A 26,904-nucleotide genomic window follows, 5' to 3' on the forward strand; every position below is an offset into this window, starting at 1 on the left:
ACCACCACCTGGAATGACAGTTATTACCATCTTCAATACCATCTAAGAAACTGTCAAATGGCGGGGTCCTTTCTAAAACTGGACTTTAACAATAATAGTAACAATGACATTTACAGCCCATCTCAGTTAACCTCTTCTCTTTTCCCCAAGAGGATGGTTATTATTCTCTTTGATACTACCAAACAAAGGTTTTTTTCTTTTAAAACTTTCTTCAGAAAGGGAACAAAAACAAGTAGTTAAAATGAAAGGGAACAAAAACAAGTAGTTAAAATGAAAGCCTGATTTAATAGTTTACATTTCAAATGTTTTAACTATTGTCCCTTCTTTTTTCTCTCTTTAATAAAAGGTTAAAAGACTTTTTAATGAGACATGTGCCATGGTACTAAGCAAGCTGAGGTCTCTATATACCAATCCTTGAGCCTTGTTTAACGTTGTTGGACAATGACTGGGTTATGCCAACATCTTTATTCCATATATTCTATCTAAATTAATACAACGGGCCATCCCTATTCTGGACAGCACTTCATCACCTGCTTAATTTATTCATATGCTGAAGTATTGTTCAGAATAGGGATACTTACTTGAACCGTGTCCTCATTGCAGGTGATTTAACAAAACATTGCTTCCTTTAATCCTGTCATGTCTTCCAAGTTTCTACAAATTGACAAATTAATCCCACTTTCAAGAAAAAAATATGATGAGACTCAATCCTGAGGAGTATTGAGGGCCTCCTTTGAGGTCCTCAGCATCCTCAATTTTCACCCACATCTATGGGAATTGAGGGTGCTTGGTACCTTCCTGGAGGAGGTACTATAAATGGCAGTCCATTTTTAAGTGCATAATCATCCAATCACAGAAACATTGTCACAAGCTGAACTTTTCAGCAGTCTCAGAAGATAAATCAGGGACTACATAGTTATGGAAATGGGGCTCCCCACCTTGTACTATAGAAGTTTTAATTATGCTGGCAAACAAAGCTTATGCTGCTATTGCCTAGGATATAGCAATTGCATATGTAGAAAACCTCTATTTTCAGGACTGTCTACCTAGAACTCTTCCTAAACACTGAAGCCACTTAAAAGAATTAAAATATAGCAATAGAAATTATCAAGGCAGTCTAGGGGATTTAATTACATGTATTCCAGTGAATGTGTGGTGTATTTCTATAGATCTCTTTCATTATCTCAGCCAATAGCATTTTAAAATTCCCTTTCTCCTCTTTGTTTTATCTTTACTTTCTGAAGCTTTTGACACATAATTAGCTTGTCAGATCACCAACTTTACTTTCCTATTATATGGTGAAACAATTGTTATTTTACCTTGGAATCTTAAATGAAAAGAAGTAAAATGGATTAACAATACATGAAATATGCACTTCTGAAACTATAAAGCAGAACCATTTAAACACATCACAAAAACAAACAGAAAACACACTCAAATTAGTATTCAGATTTTGTACAAATCACAGTTGAAATCACTGATAGGAAAAAGATTGAAAAATAATAAAAGATTTGTATAAAACTGCGTAATGAGTGCAATTACTGAATGTTCTTTTTCACTATCCTGAATTTATATCAAGCCTACGTTTACATTTTGTATTTTTCACACCATTTTCTTTACTGTAATTAATTAAAAAATCTGATTTTTTTCTTATCAATATATAGAGAAGCAACCTGAAAAAAAAGTTAGAAATGCCTGAAACATACCCAGACCTTGATTCAGCAAAGTACTTAAGCTTCAGTCCCTTAAGCACATGCTTACAGTCCTTTGCTGAGTCAGGGTTTTTGGGCTACTACCGGTAGTATAATTAAAATGGACTCAGAGAGAAATTGTAGCTGTCTTTGTCAGGTAATTTGCTGTACAAGTGGGGCTATAAAATAAGAGGCCTCCGCTGAAATTTGGCACCACATGGTCTTAGTTTTTCTTGTTTCAACACATGGCAAATTACAGTTTGCTTCTTTTAAAAATAATGGTATCAATACTCTCCATGCAGCATGCTCGAGAGGACTGAACACTGGGCTGAGAGCCAGGAACTCAAATTCAAATCCCATCTGACACACTATACACACTGCCTCTATAGCCTTGGGCAAGTCATTTAACCATTGTCTCACTTTGCCCACCTGTCAAATGGTGATAATTAATTGTACTTTTGTGCCTTTAAAGGAGGCTATGACGATTGATTTGTGCATATTTGTCAAGTGGCTTGAAAATAGAAAGTGGATTGTAAGTGCTGGTATTATTATTACTTTAGATTTTATTTACTGCAACCTGATAAGATGCTATTGCAGAGTCAGGTTAATATTAGACACTATTAACTGATTCACTGGAGAATTAGAAGAGACACAGCTGCCATTTTTATTTATTTTTTACAGCTGCAATCAGAACAAATTCAGTGATAAGGGTTACTGTTTATCCTGTGGCCTTTTGAAATAAATGGGAGAACAAGTTTCTGGTGGCCAATGGAGTGTTGGCCATTCAAAAAAACAAACCAAAAACAAACAACCACCAAGCACCACGACTGGCACCCTTCTTGGTGATTTCAGCAGAGAAAACAATGTTTGAATGAGTATAGATTGAAGTGTTCTCTCTCCCCTAAAGTCATCGTGGTCATCCCCAGAAGTCACGTTTGAGGCTGTCTGTGTGGAGCACTATAAGAGCCTTCAACTGTTCTATAGTTCTATCACTATACAGAGAAGTTTATTCTCCAGTACAGCACCCATCACAAGTACTAAACTAAATTTTTAAAACGGGGGAATCTGCTCTTCCACTTCTTGGCCATTTTAGTAGCTCCTTAATGGCATAGTATGCACCACCAATTACAACATATGGGTCAAATTTATTTATGCTCTGTGCTGGTGGAAGATCCCAGCTGGAGGAACATCTGCTCACAATGTGACCGTACCCTTCCTTCTACCAGAGGGACCAAAATTTACAGTGTAACCCAAAGGTAAATAATGCTGCAGAAGACTGAATGGCCAGGGCATGCAGGGATTCAGTGTATTCTTGTTTCTGTCCCCAGAAGGGATCCTATTGAACTCTTGGCAGAGAATGAAGGTGCCTTCTATCAGAGGAAAGTAGTGGTAGGAACACCACCCGTTCTTCAAGAGGGCTGGGAATTTCTCAGCAATGACTCTAAAACTGTGCAAAAAAGGTGTAAAAAACTATCAACTCATCAATGCAACAACAGAATTTGAGATCTCTGCTTCAAACCTAAGGGATTATATTCCACATTTCACAATTTTATGTACACAACTGTTGTTACAACTGACAGTTTTTCTGAGAAGGGCAGTCTATCCCTGAAATACAAGCACAGAAATTCACGAATTTATTTTGTTCTGCTGTTGCTGGCATCTCACCTTGCAGTGCTACAGTAGAGGACTTTAGCCTAAAGATCCATTATTCTGTTTCCCTTTGTTAAGCAAACTTTATTAAAATAAAACACAAGGCAAAATTTCAAATTAACAAGTGAAAGTAATGAAGGTTTCTTACAACTCAGCTCTTCTCTAGAAATATTGTGGATTCTCTGGTAAATAATGAGAGTTCTGCTTCACATGTGGGATTCAGGAGTTCCAATGGATATTTTACAGTTCTTTAGCACTTTCCATCTAAGGAGCTCAAATGCTTTATGTAAATGTATTTATCCTCACAATATCCCTGGGGGGTAAATAAACAATATTATTCCATTTTGTACATGAGGACACTAAGGTACACGGAGATGAAATTACTTGCCTAAGTTCATCCTGGCTATGGACTGCCTAGAATAGAACACTCAATATTAAGAAAAACTTTTTCATTAGGAGGGTGGTGAAGCACTGGAATGGGTTACCTAGGGAGGTGGTGGAATCTCCTTCCCTAGAGGTTTTTAAGGTCAGGCTTGACAAAGCCCTGGCTGGGATGATTTAGTTGGGGATTGGTCCTGCTTTGAGCAGGGGATTGGACTAGATGATCTCCTGAGGTCCCTTCCAACCCTGATATTCTATGATCCTAGTGACTGATCTGCATCCCATGCTGCAGAGGAAGGAGAAAAGTCTCCAAGGTCGCTGCCAATCTGATCTGGGGGAAAATTCCTTCCCAACGTCACTGTTGTTCAGTTACACCCGGGGAACATGCGCTGGAACCAGCCAGCCAAGAACCTGAGAGAGAGAAAGTTTGGTGTCACCTCAGAAACCTGCCCCTACATCATCCAGTATCCCATCTCCAGCTGCGGCCATCTCTGATGCTTCAGAGGAAGGAGACGAAAGACCCCAGATACACTGTAGAAAAAAAATCCCTTCCTGACCCCTTCCTGGTCTTCAGCCCTGTGCCTCAACCACAGGTCCATCCTTCGTGAAGGGAAGCATGGTCCACTAGATAAGGTAATGAACTGAGACTCAAGAGAAATTGGTTATATTTTCAGAAGCTTGGATCTAGATTAGAGAAAATTCCTCAAATTCCTCATGAAACTGCCTAAAGTTAGCGAAGATTCAGATAAGGATTTTCATGCCTAGGGCCTACCTCTAATTCTGCTCCTTCTAGGTTCCAGCAAAGACCAGAAGTGGGAAGTATGCAAAATTCCGTGAGACAGCCTGTTCTCATAATATTAGCTGCCCAATTTTACAAAGAGGAATTTGGATACGTTTTAGCTGTGTATCTAAACTTTTAGGTATTTATGTGAATTAGACTGAAGCTAAATTTGGTTTGCACATCCCTAATAGATACTTCATTTTCTTTTCAGGAAGCTGTAGTTGCAGAAAAGAAATTTCAGCAGAGCGGGTATGTAGATGGATAAAAGCCAGATGCCTACAGGATAACATTTTATTTTCCATGTTTGTCACAAGTCATTCTGTCTACTTGTCACAAACATTAGAATGTTTTTCTTTAAATGTTATCCTGCACAGCTTTAGCATGGAGGACTGCTAATCAAATAGAAACCACCAGGCAGCCATAAAATGTTCTATTGCTCAATTAGAAAGATAAAAAGCTCTTCACAGGCAGGGCCGGCTCTAGGATTTTTGCCGCCCCAAGCAGAAACAATTTTGGCTGCTCCCCCCCCCCCCGTTTTTTTCTTACCCCACCCAGGCCCCGCCTCAGCTCCGCCCCTTCCCCAAATCCCCAGCCCTGTCTCCTCCCCCCAGGCTCTCAAGCCTAGGAGGGAGGGAGAGAAGTGGCTCGCGCGCCGCGGCCACTCAGAGTCTCCCCCTCTGTCCCAGGCTCTCAAACCCGGGAGGGAGGGTGAGCAGCGGCACGTGAATCAGCTGTTTCGCGCGCCGCGGCACACGAGCGGCAGCAGCAGAGGTGAGCTAGGGCAGCCGGGGCACATTTTTAGGGGCGGCATTCTGGCGCTGGCCATGCCGCTCCTAAAAATGTGCCGCCCCAAGCACCAGCTTGTTTTGCTGGTGCCTAGAACCGGCCCTGTTCACAGGAACCTGTGGAACAATGGGAGAGATTTGGGTCACTGGCAGAGTACCGACTGGGATATTGGTCTATGTAGGCATTTTAATGTAAATAATCATAAGCCAAATATTCTTCCATTTTAATTTTAAATAATGATGAAGACAACAGAATTTTTGAAGCTTTGAAATCACCTCTATCTTTGCCACAGGAAGCATTGTAACACCATCCATTGTCCCTTCAACACTGAAGTAGAGGGGATTTCAGAGAACACATTATGGGAATGATGTCTGCGATTCAGAGTTTTGAGCTTCTTTCATTATGTTGACAGTTAGGGAAATGATTTCTCAGTCCTCCAGTAATAAAGGCAGTTATCATCTCACTGGATGATTGTAACGTTATATTGATTGTAAGTAAATACTTTAGCCAGCTCTAGTAATATAAACTCACCTTAAAAATCAAATCCTTTTTTCCATAGCGAAACTCCTTCAGCTGGGCTTGGATCTTTTTAGACTGCAAGTGGAAGATAATAAATTAATCTTTAAAATCATTTACATTTGAGAACCTGTGGAAGAGATGACAGCAAATTCTGACAATGGAAAAATGAATTTAGCTCAGACAACAAAAGTGAAGCAAAATCAAAAAGTCATTTCTCTTTCTCTCTTTTTTTCTTTTGAATGCACACACATACATTCTTTGCAAGGACAGCATGTCTAAACCAATTATGGGACCCCAGGAAGAGTTAAAAGATGACCTCCAATTAAAATACATTCACAAGCTATCACATTGTTACATGCAGTTAGTTTAACTCATCTATTTCAGACACAAGATTTTATTAAATGTTCACAGCTAAGCACAAATAAAGGCAGCATGGGTGAGAATATTCAGAAGTGTTTAATGACTTCTACTATTATGTGTTTATTTGTATTTTGTGTGAGTTACATTGTACAGATCATATAGACAGCTGGTATAAAGTCCACAAAGCTATGCTGATTTATGTTCTCTGAGGCTCTGGCCCAGAACGGCTTTTTTTTTTTTTTTTTTTTTTTTTAATTTTAAGAAAAAATATTTGTTGTTAAACTAATTTCAAATCCATGTATTCAACTTTTCTTATATATTTTTAAAAGGTTTTATAAAAACAAGATCTGAACTATACTGAGTTCCTTTATCCACTGATAAAAACAACAAGGAGTCTGATGACACCTTAAAGACTAACAGATTTATTTGGGCATAAGCTTTCGTGGATAAAAACCTCACTTCAGATGCATCTGAAGAAGTGAGGTTTTTACCCACGAAAGCTTATGCCCAAATAAATCTGTTAGTCTTTAAGGTGTCACCAGACTCCTTGTTGTTTTTGTAGATACAGACTAACACGGCTACTCCCTGATACTTTATCCACTGATATTTTCCTCCCCTTTATCTGAGCAGCCAGCCCAAATAAAGTATTTTCTGGTTTCACAATTGTAATAATTCCAACAGGTCTTCAAATTAGATACTATTGTAAAGTCTTAAGTACTTCATTGCCAGCTGTTTTGGAGTTTTTATTGCTGTGGTGAGGTTTTTAACACCTTCCCTTCCCACATCAATTTGCATGTTTAATGACATCTTCTTCAAGGTATTGAATGATCTCAGATATTTAGAGTTTTGTGGAATGAAATTCAAAACTCATCCCAAGTCCATTGAAAAGGGACATCAACCTTGAGAATGACTTATCAAAGGAGTTGGCACATTCTCCATAACTGGGACCTTTTAAGTGAGGCCATGTCTACACTGATCTTTCATCATTAAAAATTTTGTCGCTCGGGGACATGAAAAAAACACCTCCCTGAACGACAGAAGTTTTAACAACAAAAAGCACTGCTGTGGACAGTGCTTTGTCGGTGGGGACCGCTCTCCCATTGGAATTGGTGTTATGTTGTTGCTGGGAGCACTCTCTCCTGGCGCCAAAAAGAAGCTACACCGAGTGCCTTACAATGGTACAGTTGTAGTGGCACAGCCACGCCGTTGTAAGGTGTGCAGTGTAGACATAGCCTGTGATTGCATATCTTTCTAAAAGATATGTTATAGTTTTGTGACAAGTTGTTGGGCTAGATGAAGGAATCACTGGGTGAAATTCTACAGCTTGTCTTATGCGGGAGGTAAGACCAAATAATCATAATGGGTCCCTTCTGGCCTCTAATCTATGGCTATATGAACAAAAATCCTAAGGCTCAAAACTTTTTGAATGGACATTTTAAAGTTCTGAGCTAACTTGGACCACTACAGTTTTCTAAATAAATGTGTCAATTTAAAAAATAAATAAATTGTGGTTTCATGTGGTTATGAGGATAAACCAGGTGAAAACCTTGCAGCTTTGCTTTTGCTTTGCTTTCAGTTTACAAGTTCATTCAGGCCTATAACTCAATATGAAACTCAGAGTTTGAAGACCACTCACAAAGTGAAACTGAAGAAAAGGTTCACCTGAAGCCGAGATTAGCATATTTCACCTCTACCTTCTGAGCTATCCTTCTATTCCACATTTCTTCCCCCCTCCCCCTTTTGGCCCCTATGCTTATTTTGGAGAACAGAATGTGCCAAGGCTCTATTCTAAGGAAAGGTCAGTATGGCTCTGTGGACTACCAGGTACAACCATTAGTACACTTCAATCCTACGGGTCAAATCCTGATCCAATTAAAACAATGGCAACACTGCTACTGACCTTAATGGAACCAGGATTTGGTCCTAAAACAATATGTAATCTTTCTGACATATACAGCTGCCACTGAACTATAGGAAAGTCTAAAAATCACTCCCTTAGAAAATTCTCACACTCAGTATCTCAGGGGTAAGGGGGTCTGCAGCATTTTCCAGACACTAGTAACTAACTGTTTAAGGGTTTGTACTCCAATAACAAACCATGGAGGTCAAATGAACACATAAATAGTTACTTTATATTATATATATGAAAGCATGGTTGCTATTCCACCCTGAATTATCCTAAGAAGACTGAATAGAGGAAAGATGCCAGATTGGTGGGCACAGGTGTGAGGTATTATATTGTAAGTCAAGCTGAAGGCTAGCCTTTGAAAAGGAATTTAAAACCCTGAGCTTTGGCCCAGTCTTCTAGAAAGATTAAAATCAACCTTCAAAGGGAAAATGTCTCTTGCAAGCTGTACAGCTCACATAGCAATGCTTGCTGGCTTCACTACTAATCAACACTGGCATTTGTTAACGAGGAGACCTTTTGTCATGTCTTACCAGCTGATGTCTAAGACCACATTGACCAGCTTTTTCCTGAACATGCTAGTAGAAAACACTATGTCTGCTTTATAATTGATACTAGCAGCACTGTATCCCTGTGGCTCTTTGTCAGATCTGTAACTGACTAACATTCTGAGACAGTGTCACACACACACCTTTCAATCATGATGATAGTGGCAGCTTTTTATTCAACATTAGACTTTTTATGCTGTGCTAGTTTTTAGTGTAAAAGTCCCAGTGATTCTTAGAGAACAGCTACAGCAAAATAAATAAAGGTTTATACTTACATTAGTATCACCCATTTGCTAATTGCACAACTAGCTGGTAAAATTAATATTCATAGAGCTAATTTCATCCCTAGTGGAACTCCACTTAGGTCAATGAGCTGACACTGGGGGATGTGTTCACCCTGTCAGAGTTTATGAATGTAACATAGGATTCTGCCCTCTACCGTGTCGGTGCAAGGAGGACACAGAGAATTTCTACCTTTTCTTCTCCCTTTGCAGTCAGCAGAGCAGGATTTCCAAGTAGCATTTAAAGGAGAAAAAGAAAGGGCAACCTACTACCACGCCATTCCCTACACCTCAGCCTAAAGGGATTTTGTTCTACTATCAGAGGGAGTGACACACCATCATCCACCTAGTATGTATGCTTCATTCTGCATATTACTCCTATTCAGAACAGAAGCAAACAGTGTGTATTTCCCTGTCTTACCCCACTGAATCCTGGCAAGAGTACAGCACCAAAGCACCCACTGGGCAGCATCTCATCCTAGCTGTGCTGGCCAGGTTTAACACATAATTCATAAAGACTACCTATAAAGCTTAATGTCCTGGCACTTGAAAAATAAGGCACATTCACAATGTGCTATCACAGGCTCTTTGTATAATCCAGAGTTCAGTTCTTTGAAATTCCCTGATGGCAAGGCATACTACACCATACTATACTATGAATTGTACTGCGCATTATAAGAGTTCCATTGGTTTCTCATACTGTACTGTATGTTAATAAATGCTTTTCAGTTAGGTCACATATTGTTGGGCTAATAAATTAGTAGTTTGTTCATGGGTTAAATCCTAAATTCCTTACTTAGCTTTTACATAAATCAATTTCAGAATTGATTTGAAGGCAATTTACTAGCTAAAGGACTGAGGAAAAACCTCAGAACTTGGCACCATAAAAATTAGTGGTGTATTTCATTAGATGCACTAAAATATAGTGCCTCCACATAAACTGCCTCCAAATTTAATTCTATTTCATATTGTGCATCAATTTGAAAATAATGTGAGAGTATGTGGGGATTACCAGTAAGTCTCCTCCGACCTGCTGGTTTGAGCCATAGAAACTAATGAAATCTCTACTGCTCTCAACTGTGATCATCCTACACAGAGAATTAGGCCTGTTGATCTGGATTGCAGGCCACTGCCTCACCCCTCCTTCAGAATTGTCTGCCATGCCTCCCTCCTTAGGGTTTCATTAGAGAAAGTAGAGCTCCCCAGTATGCAAAGTGAAGTCTGGAGTGCTTTTGCTGCTTGTAATCCCTAACCCTCCCTTGTGAGGTGGAACCAATGCAATTCTCAGCACTTTAGGTTCTTCTGTGTCTGCAGAAGCAGGAAGACACCAGCTGGTCCATAAGGAAAAATGTTACAGTTAGATTTCTTCACATCCATGTGTACGATTCACAATGATTCTCCTGCTGTTCATTTTGATGAGAACTCCACCTCAACTAATCTGGTCTCCCATGTAAACAGATATTGAAATAGAGAGGTCTTTTTAAAACACATCTTACTTTTAAAAATGTATGTTACTTTAAGAGGGCTCTAACTTGAAAGATACGCCAATGAGAATTTTTAGAGACAGATTGCAAGCAGTTTTGATTCTGACCACTTCAAACTCCCAGAATAAAGACAAGATTTATTGGCAATATACCGATTGACACTGATTTCATATCAAACACTGGAAAGTCAAATTCCCTGTTTTCCATTTAAATGTAGAGGTCAGTGCCGGTATATACACAGTTATGTTGCAAATATTCAAATGTATTTAAATAAGATGCAAAGCTAATAGAAAAAAATAAAGTTAAATAACGCTAAAAATTCAAGATGTGATGAACCCCAAGGAAATTAGCAAGAGAGAAAAAAAATAACATCATCATATTTTTAGGCCAGGACTTAATTCTGTGGTATAAAGGGAGAGAAAAATACATTTAAAACCAAATACTGTAGAGTAAACCAGAAAGATACGATGATGTAGCTTGAACAAAGTGAGAGAAAATAATCTATTGCTTCTGACTGCTGTAGATTTTTTGGATACAATGGGCTAGATCTGCTGCAGTATAGCTCAATTGAAATAAATGGAAATCAGTTATTTAGACTATGTATCTGGCTGTATAACTTTGAAAATACAAGTTTTCAAATCTTTTTCTGAGTTAAAATGTACTTGATTCAAGTGTGATAATTCTGTGGTGTTCTAGCAACAAGCATTGACTTCTGCAGACTCATCAGAATGAGAGAGAAAAGTTTTATTATTAGATCATCTTGCCTATCTTCTTGGCAATGTATAATTGTTCCCTAGAGTACACTATTGTTGATAACTCTTCTTTATTTTTATGCTTCTCCAGTTTGATTTCATTGACGTTACTCATGATTTACATTACTGGGGCTGGATTCTTATTTGAGAATGTGGGAATCAATAGTAACTCATCTGACTCCTGTTGACTACAGGGAACTACTCAAATAAGTGCATAACTTTATTCACTTCAATAGCACCCATTAGTAGCTAGCATGACCGTTCATATGAACAAAAATACTTACATGTTTAAGTATTTGAAGAATCAGGGCTTTTATATTGTCTGTCTGAGATTGCCAGCTCTTTGGCAGAGGTACCATTTCTTATTCTAAATTTGGTAAAGTTCCATGAATGGATTTTTAAATCATACACGGTTTTAACATTAAAAATAATTTCTCCTGTTCTTTATTCAGAATTCTTTAAAATTATTCAAACAATGAAGTTATTACTACTTTTTGGTATTGGGGCCAATGGAGAAAATCAATGCTTTTGAGCCTGGGATTCAGCAGACAATCTCCTCCAATGACCTCAAATCTAAATGTATGGATTTACTTTGTCTAAAAACGGAGACTGTATTTTGTTTCCTGATGTATGCTTTTGTCATGGGAGCAAATGAGAGGAGATTTTAGATGCATGGGCTCTTTGAACACTACTGTCTCTCCAGGTGTGTTAGGATTAGAACAGTAAAATTCTACTCACCTCTTCTGCATGAATACCACAAAGCTTGTTTCCCGACAGGAGTTTGTTTTTCAGGCTTTTGTTCTGAGAAAAGAATATGGTTTTACTATTGAGAAGTACTAAAATATTAAGGAATGCTTTAAATATTTTAATATGTTGGTTTTATTTTTTACTAGATATGATCTTCAAGATGTTAGTCAGGCCACAAATAAATATGAAGCCAAGATAAATGTATAATGGTACAGTATTCAGAAGGCGGGTGGTTTTTGCATTAAAATATTCATTCACAGAGACAGATCTGCACACTATAAACTTTCAAAACACTATATGAATTAAGCTGAAAGACATTTATTTAATCTCAATATGATGAGAAAAGACAGGGGGCCAGATCCCCATCTAGTATAAATCAGCATTACTGAGCACTGTCTTCAGTGGAGCTAAGGCAATTTACAGCAGCTGAGGTCTGGCCCAGTATTCCACCATTGAACCCTAAAGTCAAGATTTAAAGATTCTTTTCATTGTAAAATTGTTTAATTTAAAATTGGCACAAAGCCTGAAACATTAAATGCTGAGTCCCCTCATTTCACTCCCACCATTCAACCTTCTTTTCTACCATAGCAGTTTTAAATTTCACTTATTTACTGAAATGAAAATTGATTATAATGTTAATAAAATGAAATTTCAACTAGCCTAGTAATATTCCCACACACTAACTTTTTTTCTATATTCTTTCTTTTTGCTGATTTCGTGCTATAGTTGATAGCCAAGGGTATTTACCTTTACAGATTCTCCACTAGGTGACTAGCTGCCTAGCTTTGAAAATTATTTTTGCTCTCTTTAAATTCTTCCCTCTTGAATTAAGAATGCAGTCAGCCAGATCCTGAGCTGGAGTAAATCAGTGTAACTGTGACAAAATGGAGTTACACCAATTTATATCAGCTGAGGATCTGTTCCCACCTTTTTAGCTCATTTCTCTTGAATGACTTTACCATGCTGAATTCCTCAAACACATTACTGTAAGAGCTGAACAGAATTCTATTTCACTATTTTTATTTCAATTTCCTGTCCTCATTATTACACTGCAGCCCACTGAGATTCATATTTTATTTGGTGTGGGACATTAAGGAGCCTTATGAAAAACCTAAAGTAGTTTCTAATGGATCTTGGGTTTTTTGTTTTTTAAGTACCACACTAGACTAATATAGAGCTTGCATAATTTATACTAAGGACCTGCATTTTTTATGTATTAACAATCTTTAGGAAATTGACGAGCTGTGCAGATGCTGTCTGTCTGGGATTGTACTGTCAAAGAGTGCATGTGATGGAGGTAACAGGGCAGAAATGGCTTAACAAATGTTACATACCCATATTGCTAACCCTTCAGGGAAATTTCATTAAGTTATTTTCGTATACATCAGCCAGTATAATGCATACTGTAGCTATACTTTTCAATGTTAAAAAACACTATCAACAATGTTTCTACAAAGCTATATATTGTACTCCAGTGTGTAGCCATGGGCAACACCCAAGAGAGGCAAGAAATGAGAAATGTTAGCAGCTCAACACACAGTGTTCTCAACAGGTCAGCACAAAGGGCAGGGTCAACACCTCTCACATTAAATCCTGCAAAGTCAGTGGATCTCCAAAAAGTTTCCCTAGTAAAGATTCCCTCTCATCATTTTATTGGGTGGACAGGAAGGGAATCCTGCCCCACTTCCTGCTTTCCCCCCTAGAAACAGACTGCTGGAACTACCTCCAAACCTCAGAGATCCCAAGGAATCAGTCAGAGACTGTGCTTCTGCAGAGCTCTCGCCCCATAGCCCTCCTCCATAGCAGTGCATCTCTACTGGAGCGGAGGCACCCGGGAATCTCTGTGTTCATATCTGCACTGGAGGTCCCCTTTAGCAGGAGGATCCCACCTTCAGAGGACAGGTAATAAACCCTGATGTCAAATCATTTTCTCTTAGCAACCTGCAAGGCCAGTAGAAAGATGTCCATACCCAATGTTGGGCCATCCATTCCCAACTGCTTCCACTGCAATGGATCCTGAGCCCAAAAAAGCACTCTCCAAGAGATCTTAGGAAACGAGAAGTCGATGTTGTGAAAGGGGTGGGTGAGAGCTTCATGTGTGAAGGAAAGTCTATGAGTGTAACTTGGGGGCAGGGCCAGATTAAGGGGCAGGCTACTCAGGTGATTGCCTGGGGTGCTAGACTTTGGGTGCTACTTTTGTTGTTAGTGACAAAAGGGGAAATAGAACGTTTGAAATAAAATGTGTCAGGTATTCTGTATGTGGATTCATTTTTCACTAACCTCCTAGAATGTTCTGGATCTTTGTAGAATCTCTTATATGATAGGGATAAATCATGCATTCAAGTTGTGCATCAAAGTCATGAAATAGGCTACATATGCAATAAAAAAAATAAGGTATTCAAAAGTTTAACAAATGGAGGTGGGAGGGGGGAGTGCCAAAGACACTCCTTGCCTGGGGTGTCATTTGGTCTTTGCCCCTTGCCAAAGTTGTTAACATTTTTCCCACTGAATGCCTTTCGACTGGCTATTTTCTGATGTTGTTTTGTGCAGATGCTGAGAATTTAGTTCTCCCTCACTGTAATACAATAAAGGCTAAATAGAAATCTTCTAAGGTTTTCCTTCCCTTCCACCTCCTCCCCTCATATTCCTCTTTCTGTGTGTTTCCTGGGGGGTTGTATTTCTAAAAAGCAGCATTTAAAATTACCAGAAGTCAGTTTTTAAATTGTAATCTATGAATACAAATCACTTACAATACTGCCTGAGGCATTGCCAACATGTAACAGGTATACACAAGTAGATGAAAATAGGACTGTGTGGACTATGGGATGACATTATCTGTATAGGAAGGGTATCAGAGGGGTAGCCGTGTTAGTCTGAATCTGTAAAAAGCAACAGAGGGTCCTGTGGCACCTTTGAGGCTAACAGAAGTACTGGGAGCATAAGCTTTCGTGGGTCAGAACCTCACTTCTTCAGATGCAAGTAATGGAAATCTCCAGAGGCAGGTATATATCAGTGTGGAGATAACGAGGTTAGTTCAATCAGGGAGGGTGAGGTGCTCTGTTAGCAGTTGAGGTGTGAACACCAAGGGAGGAGAAACTGTTTCTGTAGTTGGATAGCCATTCACAGTCTTTGTTTAATCCTGATCTGATGGTGTCAAATTTGCAGATGAACTGAAGCTCAGCAGTTTCTCTTTGGAGTCTGGTCCTGAAGTTTTTTTGCTGTAAGATGGCAACCTTTACATCTGCTATTGTGTGGCCAGGGAGGTTGAAGTGTTCTCCTACAGGTTTTTGTATATTGCCATTCCTGATATCTGAATAGATTTACTTCTTCCCAGACCTGTCCTACCACACAGTTTAAAAGAGAGTCTCTCGTTTCAAAGAATATTTCATAAAAAGAAATCAATGGAAGGGGTAACTTTGCATGGTCACATCCAGAATGCTTAAACTTTTGGTCCACAATAAAGAATTATATGTACTCTTATTTCTTATTAGCAGGTAGAATATTTAAAGAGGCTGAGGGAATTAAATACCAACTCCCATTGACTTTCAATGAGAATTCAGCTCTTAAATTCCTCTGACTTCTTGAAAAATCCCAACCAGCTCTGTTACCCTTGGCTGTATTATTTGGATTAACTCTGTGGTCTTCGCTCAGTGTAAAGAAGTGTGAAATTTTTAATGTAGTTGGAACAGTAAAATTGAAGGGGGGGGGAAAGAGAAAGGGTTTTTAAGCCACAAAAAGGAAACCTTAAAATGCTGAGAGGTGCACTCACCACAGAGAGGTGTATTCTCCACAAACAATGTGGCCTGAATTTTAGTAGGTAAGTAACCAGCACAGCTGGCTTTTAAAATGTTTTTTTCTTGACAGGTTGTCAGGTGCCTAGAGATACACAGCCATTCTGTTGACTCACCCTGGCAACCAAATTAAGTGGGTCTCATTAGCTTCAGCTCCTGACTGTAAATGGGACAAGAGTTGCTCTTATGGCAGAACTAAGGGCCAAGGCATGAAAAGAAAAAACATAGGAACAGGAGGAAGCACTGACTGAGTCTTGTGTTTGTTGTGATTTAAGTTAAATGTAAACTCCAGAAGGTGAGTAAATTCAGACTGCAGCTAAGTGGGAATTTTTCAAACAACCCAGCTTTTTGTCAGAAAATGACAACTAGTTTAAACAAAAACTTTTCACGGGAACGTACCACTATTGATAAAGCTTTTGTTGAGGGAAGGTTTTTCAGTCCAGGATGAAGTTTCTGGACAGGGGAGCAGAATGGGTGGGGGAGCATTCATCTGAGATATAGGACACCCACATTTAAGTCCTTGATCTGAACCAGGCAGAGCTAGGTCTCCCACATCCCAAGTGAGTGCCCTAACCACCAGTTTACTTGTAGTTCTAGGGTGACACTCTCTCTCTCTCTCTTTTTATAATTTTCAAAAGGTCTCGCTTTCATTCCAGAACAGAATGGGCATTTTTTCAAAATCTCAAAAATGTTCACAAGATGGGAAAACCATTTTCCACCCAGCTCTAGTTCAGACCAGGGCCAGATTCTCAGCTGGTACAATTCAGCCTAGCTTCACTGAAGTCAGTGGAGTTTCATCAGCTGTCATAAGCTGAGAAACTGGACTAACATTTCTAGTGTGTACACGTGTGCGTGCATGCAAACATGCATGTGCTATGAAAGAAGCACACTGAGAATGCCTCTCATGTACAGTGACTCTTTCTTACTTTTCACAGGGAACACCTAACTCCCCTAAATGGAAAGGGTGTTGGGAACAGTTGGGAAAGCTGGGTATTTCAATAGCTACCCTTTGATGAAGAATAGCTTCTCTGATGAAGGGTAGGTAGCCCCTTGAAAGAATGAACCCAGAAAGATGGATTATTCCTCTTTAAACCATTCCAGCTGCAACTGGTCACTATTTTTATAGTGTGGCTTGCTGGATCTAGAAAATCTAAATGAAAGGGATTAGAAAAACTGAAATAAAATAACCGTGAGCCCATTCTCCCTGTGCTAATGAACCATGAACATATGGAAACCTAACCCACCACCTTTGATTCATTTAGCACAATGTAAATTTATTACTGAATAGCAATGGCATTCTCTAAAATTTTGCATGGGAAATATACTGGCATTTGAAAAAGAATATTAATTGGATTCAGTACATCAATTTAGATTTCAGTCTATGTCTCAGTGGAAAACCTGGAAGCTTTATTTGTGAATTAGACATATGCAGTTTTTACCAATGCAAAGAAATTCCCATGCTATTTGAATTCCCTCATGTGCCTTTTGCACAATTCCTGGGTAATGACAAAGTACAGCATCTTGTTTCACACACACCTCACCCTGTTCCTCTCTATTACACACTAACACAGGTTGCTTCTGCAATGATAAATAGTTTCAAGTTGCTTAAAATAGGTGTTCACAGTACTACAAGGCAATGGTATTATACTGCAGATTCTCTCCTGTGCAAAGATATGTTTGTTGCATCAGAAAGGGGGAACAAGTTTGGCCACCTCAATTCTCATGGTGCATTTACTATTAACTCCTCTTGCTATTTATTTGTACTACCATGGCACCTAGCATCCTTAGTTGTGGACTAAGAGCTTACAATCTACATAGAAGACAAGAGATAATGGTGGATAAAGACAAACAGGGGGAGCATTAGGAACCAATGAGATAGTTGCACTGGTCCTGGACCATCAGTATAAATTAGAGCAGTTTAGGGGCCATTTTAATTTATACGAACTGTCTATGATCATGTTAGTTGTGAATTGCTGTATTGCAGGTACACTCTTGCCCTACCACCAACACCCCTGTGCTAGGGCTCAAATGGCATAGGCATCAACTGTCACTTTATGCTAGCTAAGAGATCCCTTATGCTAGCAGAATTGATAGCCGGTTAGAGCTAGATTCTGCCTAGAATGGAGGGAATTTTGGTATTTACTATTTGGCATTTACCAAACTCTGGACACATTGCACTGACAGGTACTGTTTTGCATCCTGATTATAATCAATGATTTCCTCCTGCAGCAAATGAAGCATGCTTGACCTGTATTATTGCTGTATCTGAGCCCCAGTGATAATCTGATCAGGATTCTTGTTTAAGGGCCATTTTCATGAAGAGTCTGCTTTCATTTGTATTCCATAACTGTTTGGTAAAAGAGGCTCTCAGTAATTAGTTCAATTAACTAATCCACAAGGCTCTGAGGTTGCAAATTCTTACTGAGTCAGGAAAAAAAGTTCAAAATTAGGTCTCATACGGATTTAAAATGACCTTTCTTGTTTCCCAGTTAAGCACCCCAAACTGGGATAAACTAAAAAAAAATATTTAAAATTGAACTGGGATGTTATACGGTCACTTTTTCACAACAGTATATATGTTTTATATTCTTAAACAGGGTTAGATTAAAAAGATATTTCAAGTTTAAAAAACAAGATATGTACATAAAACATAATTGTTTAAGCATCCATTAATGTGTTTTTAATAGTCAGTCTATCTTTAAAAAAATATACAATAATGACTGCAACTAGATTTACCCCTTTAAATTTACAGCAAGTATCCTATTATATCCAAACTAAATGTGCAGTTAAGTGTATTTAGGTTGCTTGAAATGCTAATATCACAGAGTGCTTTGCTGAAACATTTGCATCATCGTATCATTAAGCACATTGAACAACTGTAATTTAAGTCTAAAGCCTCATTCCCCTTTCTGTTATTTAACTTCTTTGCATCAGCAGTTTCAATGCATCCATAAATTTAGCTGCAGTTGAAACCTGCCTTGGTTGTTCCTCAGACTTGTAGTAATCTTAGGGCTGTTATACATAGTACATTATTCTGCAGAAGAAGGGTATAAATTCTAGTGCACACTAGTGTGTCATGTGCTAAACTGACCGGTGTGGACACAGCTGAGACACACTGAAAATTCTCTAGTGCACATTAATGTCATCCAGTTACATTAATGTGCGCTAGGGAGTGCACCAGCAGAGCACTAACATTTACACCCCTCTGGTGCTGTGTAGCGCACTGTTTAGACAATTCCCTACTCATCTCCCTCCCTTCCAAGCAGCTGAAAAATTTGACTAGACTTTGGATACTTATAGATAGGATATACACAGGAATGTGCATGGCAGAAGTGGGTCAGCCATCAGTGATCTTCCGGGGGTGCGGGTGGGGGATGGAGAACTTTTAATAACAGATAGGACCTGATTACAGACTCTTTACACAAGTTTCCAGGTGAAAATAAAAATCTTTTGGCCTTGCCTAAAAAGAATTAGCAGTTCCATGCTTGGAGTTTTGGTTGTGGTGTTATTGTTTAAATTATTTATTTTTAAATAGGTGAAAAGGTCATTTTGAAAGTCAAAAATATGCATTTTACCTTGTACTTCAATTACATTTACACTGTACATTATCTCTCATAATCTTGTGATATCTGTGAACTGGAAATGTGAAGGGAAAAGAGATGGGGGTGAATTCATTATCAGGAGAGTTGATAGGAATCCCTATATTTAATTTCCTTCTTTTATCAAATATTCTTATTTTTTAATGAAAAGGTGTGACACTTTCATTGTTTGCAGTAGGCCTTTGAAATTGATCAGGGGAAAAAACCTCCAGGCTAGCTAAGTGCCTTTTCTTTGTTCCACGAAATTCCATTGAGAATGAGCTGAGTTATAAACTTTTAAAAATCACCTTTTCGTCAGTTTGGCAGCATGCCAAAATAATGCCAACATTCTGAAGATCTGGGCCCCTGATGCCACCAAAGCAACAGTAGCAGGGCATACTTCATGGAGAAACCTGAAAGCAGACAGCCTGTCAGACAGAGAGAGAGAGAGCGAGAGAGAGAGAGAGAGAGCGAGCACAGCTGCTGTCCCCACCATCAGGGCCGGCTCTAGGTTTTTTGCTGCCCCAAGCAAAAGAATTTTTGGCTGCCCCCCCCAGCCCACCAGTGCCCCCCCCACACCCCCCTGCCGCCCCAGCACTGGGCTCTCTCTTCCCCCCCTGCACCCCCAGCACTGGGCTCCCCCCGAAACGTGGGATCCGCTACCAGCACACAGCGGCCAAGCCCTGGCCCAGCTGTGACTCTGTCCCCATGCGGGTGGAGCTGCTGGGCGGCGCGGAGTGGGAGTACTTCTAGGTGGCAGTGCGGCTGCGGAGGGGTGCGGAGAACACGGCCCCTCCCTGGGCTTTGAGGCGCTGCTGGTGGCCAAGGTGGATCAGTTTGTGCTCACCGCCCACACCCCTGACATGCTGGCAGCCGAGGACCTGGAAAGCCCCCCGGACCTGCTGCTCTTCAGCCTCACCACGCCCTGGCCCAGCCCCGGTGGGCGGGAAGGCGAGGATCTCTGGCTGCGGGGCTACCTGCTCAGCACCGATGAGCCCAGCCAGCCGCTCACCTCTTCACACACTCCGGGAGCCCCTCTCGCCGCCGCCGCAGCCCGGGCTTGGCTCCAGGGGACCCCACTTCCCTCCCTCCCTGGCTCCTCACACACTCTGGGCAGGGCTGCCCAGAGAATTCAGGGGGCCTGGGGCAAAGCAATTTCAGGGGCCCCTTCCATAAAAAAAAGTTGCAATACTATAGTAACATTTATTTGGAAATGTAAAAAATAACTAGTGAAATAGATTCAAAAATTAATTTGTAATAATTTGAAAATACACTAAATACATTATTTAAAAACATTAAATGCTTTAATGGTATGTATACATTTGCAATTACATAATGGGCTGTTGCTGGGTGATGGTGATGGTTGGTGCCAATGGGCTGTCACTGCCTGGGGGTGGTGCTGCTGTTGCCCAGGGCTGGGTGGGGAGCTGGGCTCTGGGTTGGGGGGGTACCCGGCTCACAGGGGCTGGGCTCAGGGCTGTGGGGAGATAGGGTCGGGGGGTGTCTGGCTCAGAGGGGCTGGGCTCGGCGCTGGGGGTCAGGGCTGTGGGGGGGATGGGGTCGGGGGTGTCCGTCTCAGAGGGGCTGGGCTCAGCGCTGGGGGTCAGGGTTGTGGGGGATGGGGTCGGGGGGCGTCCGGCTCAGAGGGGCTGGGCTCGGCGCTGGGGGTCAGGGTTGTGGGGGTTGGGGTCGGGGGGTGTCCGGCTTAGAGGTGCTGGGCTCAGAGCTGGGGGTCAGGGCTGTGGGGGATGGGGTCAGGGGTGCCCCGGCCCCTTACCATGCTGCTTACCCCTCTCCCAAATATCGCTGCAGCCGCCTGGTGTCTCCAGAGGGGCCTGAGTTCCCGCCACTCGGCCGCAGCTTGCAGCCCCGGCCCCTTACCAGCTGAGATGCCGGGGGATGGGGGAAGACGGAGGCGGGGGGAGCTTTGGACATACCGGGGCCTGGGGCAAATTGCCCCACTTGCCCCCCCCCCCCCGGGTGGCCCTGACTCTGGGTGCCCCTCTCGCCGCCACCGCAGCCCGGACTCGGCTCCAGGGGGCGCCGCTTCTCTCCCTCCGCGCTCCTCACACACTCCAGGAGCCCCTCTCGCGGCTGCTGCAGCCCGGGCTGCAGCAGTGGCTAGAGGGGCTCCCGGAGTGTGTGAGGAGCGGCGGGGGGAGGGGGGGGTAGGGAAGGGAAGGGAAGTCTCGGCGCGGCAGGGGCAGCAGGACCCCATCTCCCTCCCTGCATCCCAGGCGCCGCTTCCCTCCCCCACCCCACCCCCACTCCTCACACAACTCCGGGAGCCCCTCTAGCCACCGCCGCAGCCCAGGCTGCAGCGGCCGCAAGAGGGGCTCCCGGAGTGGGGGGCGGGAAGGGGAAAGGGAAGCGGCGCCCGGGATGCAGGGAGGGAGATGGGGTCCTGCTGCTGCTGTCGCGCCGAGTCTCCCCAGGGCAGCACTGTACAGGGCGCCACCGGGCTGGGCAGGGGGCTCGGATCCCAACTCCCGCTGGCAGGGCAAGTGGCTGGGCCAGGACCAGCTCCCGGCAATGCCGCCCCAAGCAAAAAAATAAAAATAAAAAAGGGAGGCCGGAATGCCGCCTCTTAGAAAGTGCCGCCCCAAGCACGTGCTTGGAGGGCTGGTGCCTAGATCCGGCCCTGCCCACCATCAGCCTCACTTCCTCAGTATCACACACATGGCACTAGCGGCCCATTTCTTACGCTGGGATAAAAACAATCTCATGTTGGTTAGGTAATGTAATTAGCCTTGTAGTTCGTGTGAAGCAGACTACATGGCACTGCAGAAAAGCCAGGGTTCAAACCCCTGTTGATGCACACTGAGGGAGCCATTACAGTTGTGCATTAATGGAAAGTTATTCAGGGTGCAAAATCAAATACTCATGTTAGGAAATGCCAGATTTATGGTTTTTATGCAATCTTAATTTGTGCATGTTACCCCCTTTTGACCCAAGCTGCTAGTGAAAATTCAGGGCCCTGAAGATGTCTCAGTTGAATAGAAATTGATGGAATCTGGTATTTCTTTGATGCAGTCTTGTTTATTTTACAAGGAATGTATAAAGTCTTGCTTCTCTGAATGCAAGAGGGACCAAAATTATCCTTCACTTACAATGCTAAGATTCATTCAGACGGTATCCTTGATCCAGACCTCTTTCTAGGCTTCTCCAGGGTCACACCATGCTTACAGGTTCACAGCCGTTTTTGTCTTAGGTGGGGGCTTGTGAATTACTTATAATTGAAAGTATGTTCAAACCCAGTCTCAAAGAGGTTTGTGATCAATGCGCTCACCAGTCCCTCTCAACATAACATGAATATAGGCTTTATCATACAGTCTTTAATTACATGATCATACATTATTGTTTCCACGGGACCCCTGCCTCAGTCAGTGTTAGGGTGACCAGACGTCCCAATATTATCGGGACAGTCCGAATTTTAGGGGACTTGTCCCGCGTTCCGACCTTACATCGATCGGGATGCGCTTTGTCCCGATATTGGGGACCATCCAGACCATAGCTGCGGCGCCACCACTCACCACTTCCTGGGACAGTTCCCAGCACCCGCCCGCCGGCAGGAGCGCCACGTGCTGCAGGGGTGGGGCTTGCAGGCACCAGGAGTGGTCAGAGAGCCCTCTGCCCCCCACCACCCGTCCCGACCTGACTCGCAACCCTAGGAGCCAGAGGGACCAGCCTGCCAGATGCTTCCCGGGACGGGAGCCGTCCCAGGTGAGCACCGCCGGAACTCCCCACCTCGCCCCCTGGCAGGTCCCTCTGGCTCTTAGGATGGGGGGGCTCTGCATGCTGCCGGCGCCTGCAAGCCCCACTCCGCGGCTCCGGCAGCTCCCATTGGCTCTTTTCCCGGCCAATGGGAGCCACAGAGCTCACACTTGTGGCGGGCACAGCACGTGGAGAGTCTGGAGACTCCCCTTGCCGTTCTCACCCTAGGAGCCAGAGACCTCCCAGGAGGGCTGGTGAGTGCAGTCAGGGAAGGGGGCAGGGTGTGATGGAGTGAATGTCTGGGAGGTGTGTGTGGGGTGCTGGGCTGTGAGGGTGTGGAGGGCACTGAGGGAGGTTTGTTTGTTTTGGGGTGCTAGACAGTGGGGGCCTGTTGGTGGGTGCTGGGCATTTGGGGAGATCTGTGTGTGTCAGGGCACTGCGGGTCTGTGTGGGGCATTGTGTAGTTGTGGTGGTGGGGTTGTGGGGAAGGGCGGAAGGAAGGGAGGAAAGAAGGGAGGGAGGGGAAATCTGTGTATTGGGAAATTAGCGAGGGGGGGTTCTGTGTGGGGTGCTGGGCAGCTGTGGTGGGGCTGTGGGCGGGGTCGTGTGCACAGCACTGTGTATTTGTGGTGGAAGGGTTGTAGGGGGCTCTGGACGTAGTGGAGCCGGGGGGCGCTGGGCAGGAGAGTTGTGTGGCACAGCATGGGCCCACCCCCAACAGGAAGGGGCACGCTGGTAGCACAGGGCCAGGAGGACCAGTGTGCCTCTGGCTCCAGTCCGGGCTGTGCACCTGTATCTGTCTCTCTCCCCCCGCTCACCCAATGTGTCCTGATATTTCACTCTTGCGATCTGGTCACCGTAGTCAGTGTACAAGATGTATGCAAAACGGGTCTGTAGACGTCCCGGGGTAGGGCTCGTCCCTCACAGGGGCGGCTGGGAGCCAGGCCGCCTCACTACACGTGGCGGGGGGAGCAGTTCAGCCTTGCGTGCCCAGGCCTAGATCAGGCGGGCAGAAACAAACAGTAAGTTCAGGGGCTCAGGCCCTCAGGCAGGGGCTGAGCAAACAAACAGCAACTTCAGGGGCTCAGGCCCTCAGGCAGGGAGGAGGAGAGACTGCCACCCGGCGTGGGGTGACAGGGGGGAACACAGGCCCACCCACTCCACTGTGTTCCAGCCCGGGGCCCTATCAGCAGCAGTCCATCTGCTGCTGGGTCAGTGGGGATCCTGACCGCAACACACTGACATGGGTTTGGGGTCGGCTATCCCTGGGCCATTTCCCATCTCCTCCTCCATAGGTACCTGCACGTCCTGAGCCTCGTCAGCCATGTCCCAGATCATGGGCTCCTCAGGGCAGCGAGCGCTGGGTAGGTCAGGCGGCTCCTCCGGACCCTTGGTGAGGGGAAGTTCAGTCCTCTCCTCAGGATACCGGGCTCGGGGCAGGCGCGGTCCAGCAGGAGCTCGGGCACCAGTGTCTGTCCTCTCCCGTGGTCGGGCCGCAACTGAGCGCTGGGGCCAGGCCTTTATACTTCCTGTCCCGCCCCTTGACTTCTGGGGGGTGGGGACAGGCGGTGACTCCGCCCACTCTGGCGGCTGTCCATGTCAAGGCTGTATCCCCACTTTGAACTTTAGGGTACAAATGTAGGGGCCTGCATGAAAACTTCTAAGCTTAACTACCAGCTTAGCTTTGTTCCCGCTGCCACCATTTCCAATGGATTCCCTCCCTGGGAAGCCTTGAAAAACCTTCACCAATTCCCTGGTGAATACAGATCCAAACCCCTTGGATCTTAAAACAAGGAGAAATTAACCATTCCCCCTCCTTCCTCCCACCAACTCCTGGTGAACAGGGGTGGCTGGGAGCCAGGCCGCCTCACTACAGGGTCATAATTAAAATTGCGTGGACAACCATAAGTCTGGCATTTACTGAAACTTAAATAATATTTTAAACTTTTTATATATCATTTTCAGATGTGTATACAATTTATAGCACTAACCCAATCTATGTTAACATACTGTATCGCATTAAAGAACTAAAACATCATAGCAAATCTGAGGTCATGCTTCAAGCACAGTTGTGCAAATGTAAGTTGAAACTTATGACAATAAACTTTGCCTCACAAAAGTATAGTAAGAATCGTTATCCCATTTTATAAAAAGATAAACTGAGACACAAATGGGATAAAGGCCAAAGTGTTCAAACTTCATTGCCTAAAGTTAGGGTCCTAAATCTGTATTTAGGCACCTAAATAAATGGCTGAATCCTCAGAGGTGCTGAACACCTACGGCATCCATTGACTCCAATGAGAGCAAGATCAGGCCCTTAATCTGACACAGCACACACAATCCCTACTAGAAGTGTGATATACTGTAGCCAAGAATGGCTAAGCAGAGAAACAATACACCTGTGCCCTGATATAATGCGACCTGATATAACACGAATTCGGATATAACGCAGTAAAGCAGTGCTCCGGAGGGGAGAGGGGGGACTGCGTTCTCCGGCAGATCAAAGTAAGTTCGATATAACCCGTTTCACCTATAACGCGGTAAGATTTTTTAGCTCCCGAGGACAGCGTTATATCGGGGTAGAGGTGTACCACATAGGCAGTGTCATGACTAAGACTTGGGCAGTTAGACCTAGTGGTCAGTGCTAGAGTCAGGAGGCAGGCAGGGGAAAGTTACTGGGAGGTCAGAGTCCAAGGCAGGCCAGACGGTAAACAGAGTCAGGTGTCAGGAGGCAGGTAGGGTTAGGTTACCAGGAGATTGGGGCCAGTTGCCAGGTTACAGACAGTTATCAAACAATAAAGTTGAGGACAAACCAGTGTTAGACGCCAGAGTCTAGGGTCTATCATAGCAGGGCCTGGAGCAGAGGCAGGCAGGCAGTCTGTGTGGTTGCTCAGACAGCTTCCCTTCATGGCTTCCTGGTTTAAATACTGGTGCTGAACAAACAGTGGGCTGTGGGGGGGCAACTCAGGTCCTGTTGGATGGTACTTCCAACCAGGCCCAGACACACATGGGCCTCCTGTGGGAGCCTAGCCTAAGCCTCCCATGGTGATATCAGCTGCCCAGAACCCTTATAGTTCTACGTTCCACCCCTGCAGATCCTTACAGGCAGATTCAGCACAAAACTATCAGTGTCATCACCAACACTTTTGAGAAGCAAGGGCACAGAGTATATAAATGCAAAGAAAATCATTTTCCTCTCAGAAAATTATTCCTGACAATCAGTGCCAATCTAGACAGTTCATCTGATGTCTGTCAGGAGTTATTTGTTTTGTATAAGATAAATTTTTCTCTGCCTCTGCTTGATGAATAGTGCAAATCAAACCATGCTGAGTCTTCACTCATCTCCAGAACATTTCATGTAGGTGTTTAAAAAAAAAAAAAGCCACAAAACTATAAGGTGCTCAGTAAGAATGTGACAGAGGTGATTGCCAAGATAAAATATTTTCCATTTCCTGTTTAACAATAGCTATTCACAGGACCCTGATGGAGGAAATCAGAAGGCAGCAATAGACAAAAATCGAATATCTAGGCCTTATCTGATGTCACATTATGCTGGTACCCTGAGTGGTCTGGATATTAGCTTTGTATTGTATGATGTTGAGAAAGTGTTTTATGTGGCATGAAATAGTGAGCCTGGTTTCATCCTGTCAGGATCAACTCCTTATGAGGTAGATAAATTAAGTTTCATGTAGTTTACTGTGTGCATATTTTTCAGTTAATACCTTAAGAACTCAGGTTCTATCTGCTCTTCATGAACATTAGAGATACATGACACTTTTTGTAAGAATAGGAGTTTGCCTCCGTATTCTTCACCAAAGATTCCTTTCCCACATTGTTGCACAGCAATATGTGTGTGGACTGACTGATGGCCTCTGCGCCAGCAGTGGTGAGCCTGTGTGCGCAGTACATAATTTCTGAAATGCTCTGGGATCAAT

At 43.2% G+C, this 26,904-nt stretch overlaps 1 protein-coding gene across 3 annotated transcripts in view; it reads right to left on the reverse strand.

Moving 5' to 3' along the window:
* LUZP2 (leucine zipper protein 2) overlaps positions 1-26,904 on the reverse strand; it is a 353,057-nt gene that overhangs the window by 105,260 nt on the left and 220,893 nt on the right. For 2 of the 3 annotated variants that reach the window (XM_054028624.1, XM_054028623.1), the window contains exons 6-7: positions 11,878-11,940; positions 5,821-5,883 (exon numbers count right to left, since the gene is read on the reverse strand). The exons of the other annotated variant lie outside the window; for it this stretch is intronic. In XM_054028624.1, the coding sequence (XP_053884599.1) occupies positions 5,821-5,883; positions 11,878-11,940 (126 nt within the window). The remainder of the gene's footprint in view (positions 1-5,820; positions 5,884-11,877; positions 11,941-26,904) is intronic. 3 annotated transcript variants of the gene reach the window in all.

The sequence above is a fragment of the Malaclemys terrapin genome, chromosome 4, assembly GCF_027887155.1.
Source record: "Malaclemys terrapin pileata isolate rMalTer1 chromosome 4, rMalTer1.hap1, whole genome shotgun sequence".
NCBI lineage: Eukaryota > Metazoa > Chordata > Testudines > Emydidae > Malaclemys > Malaclemys terrapin.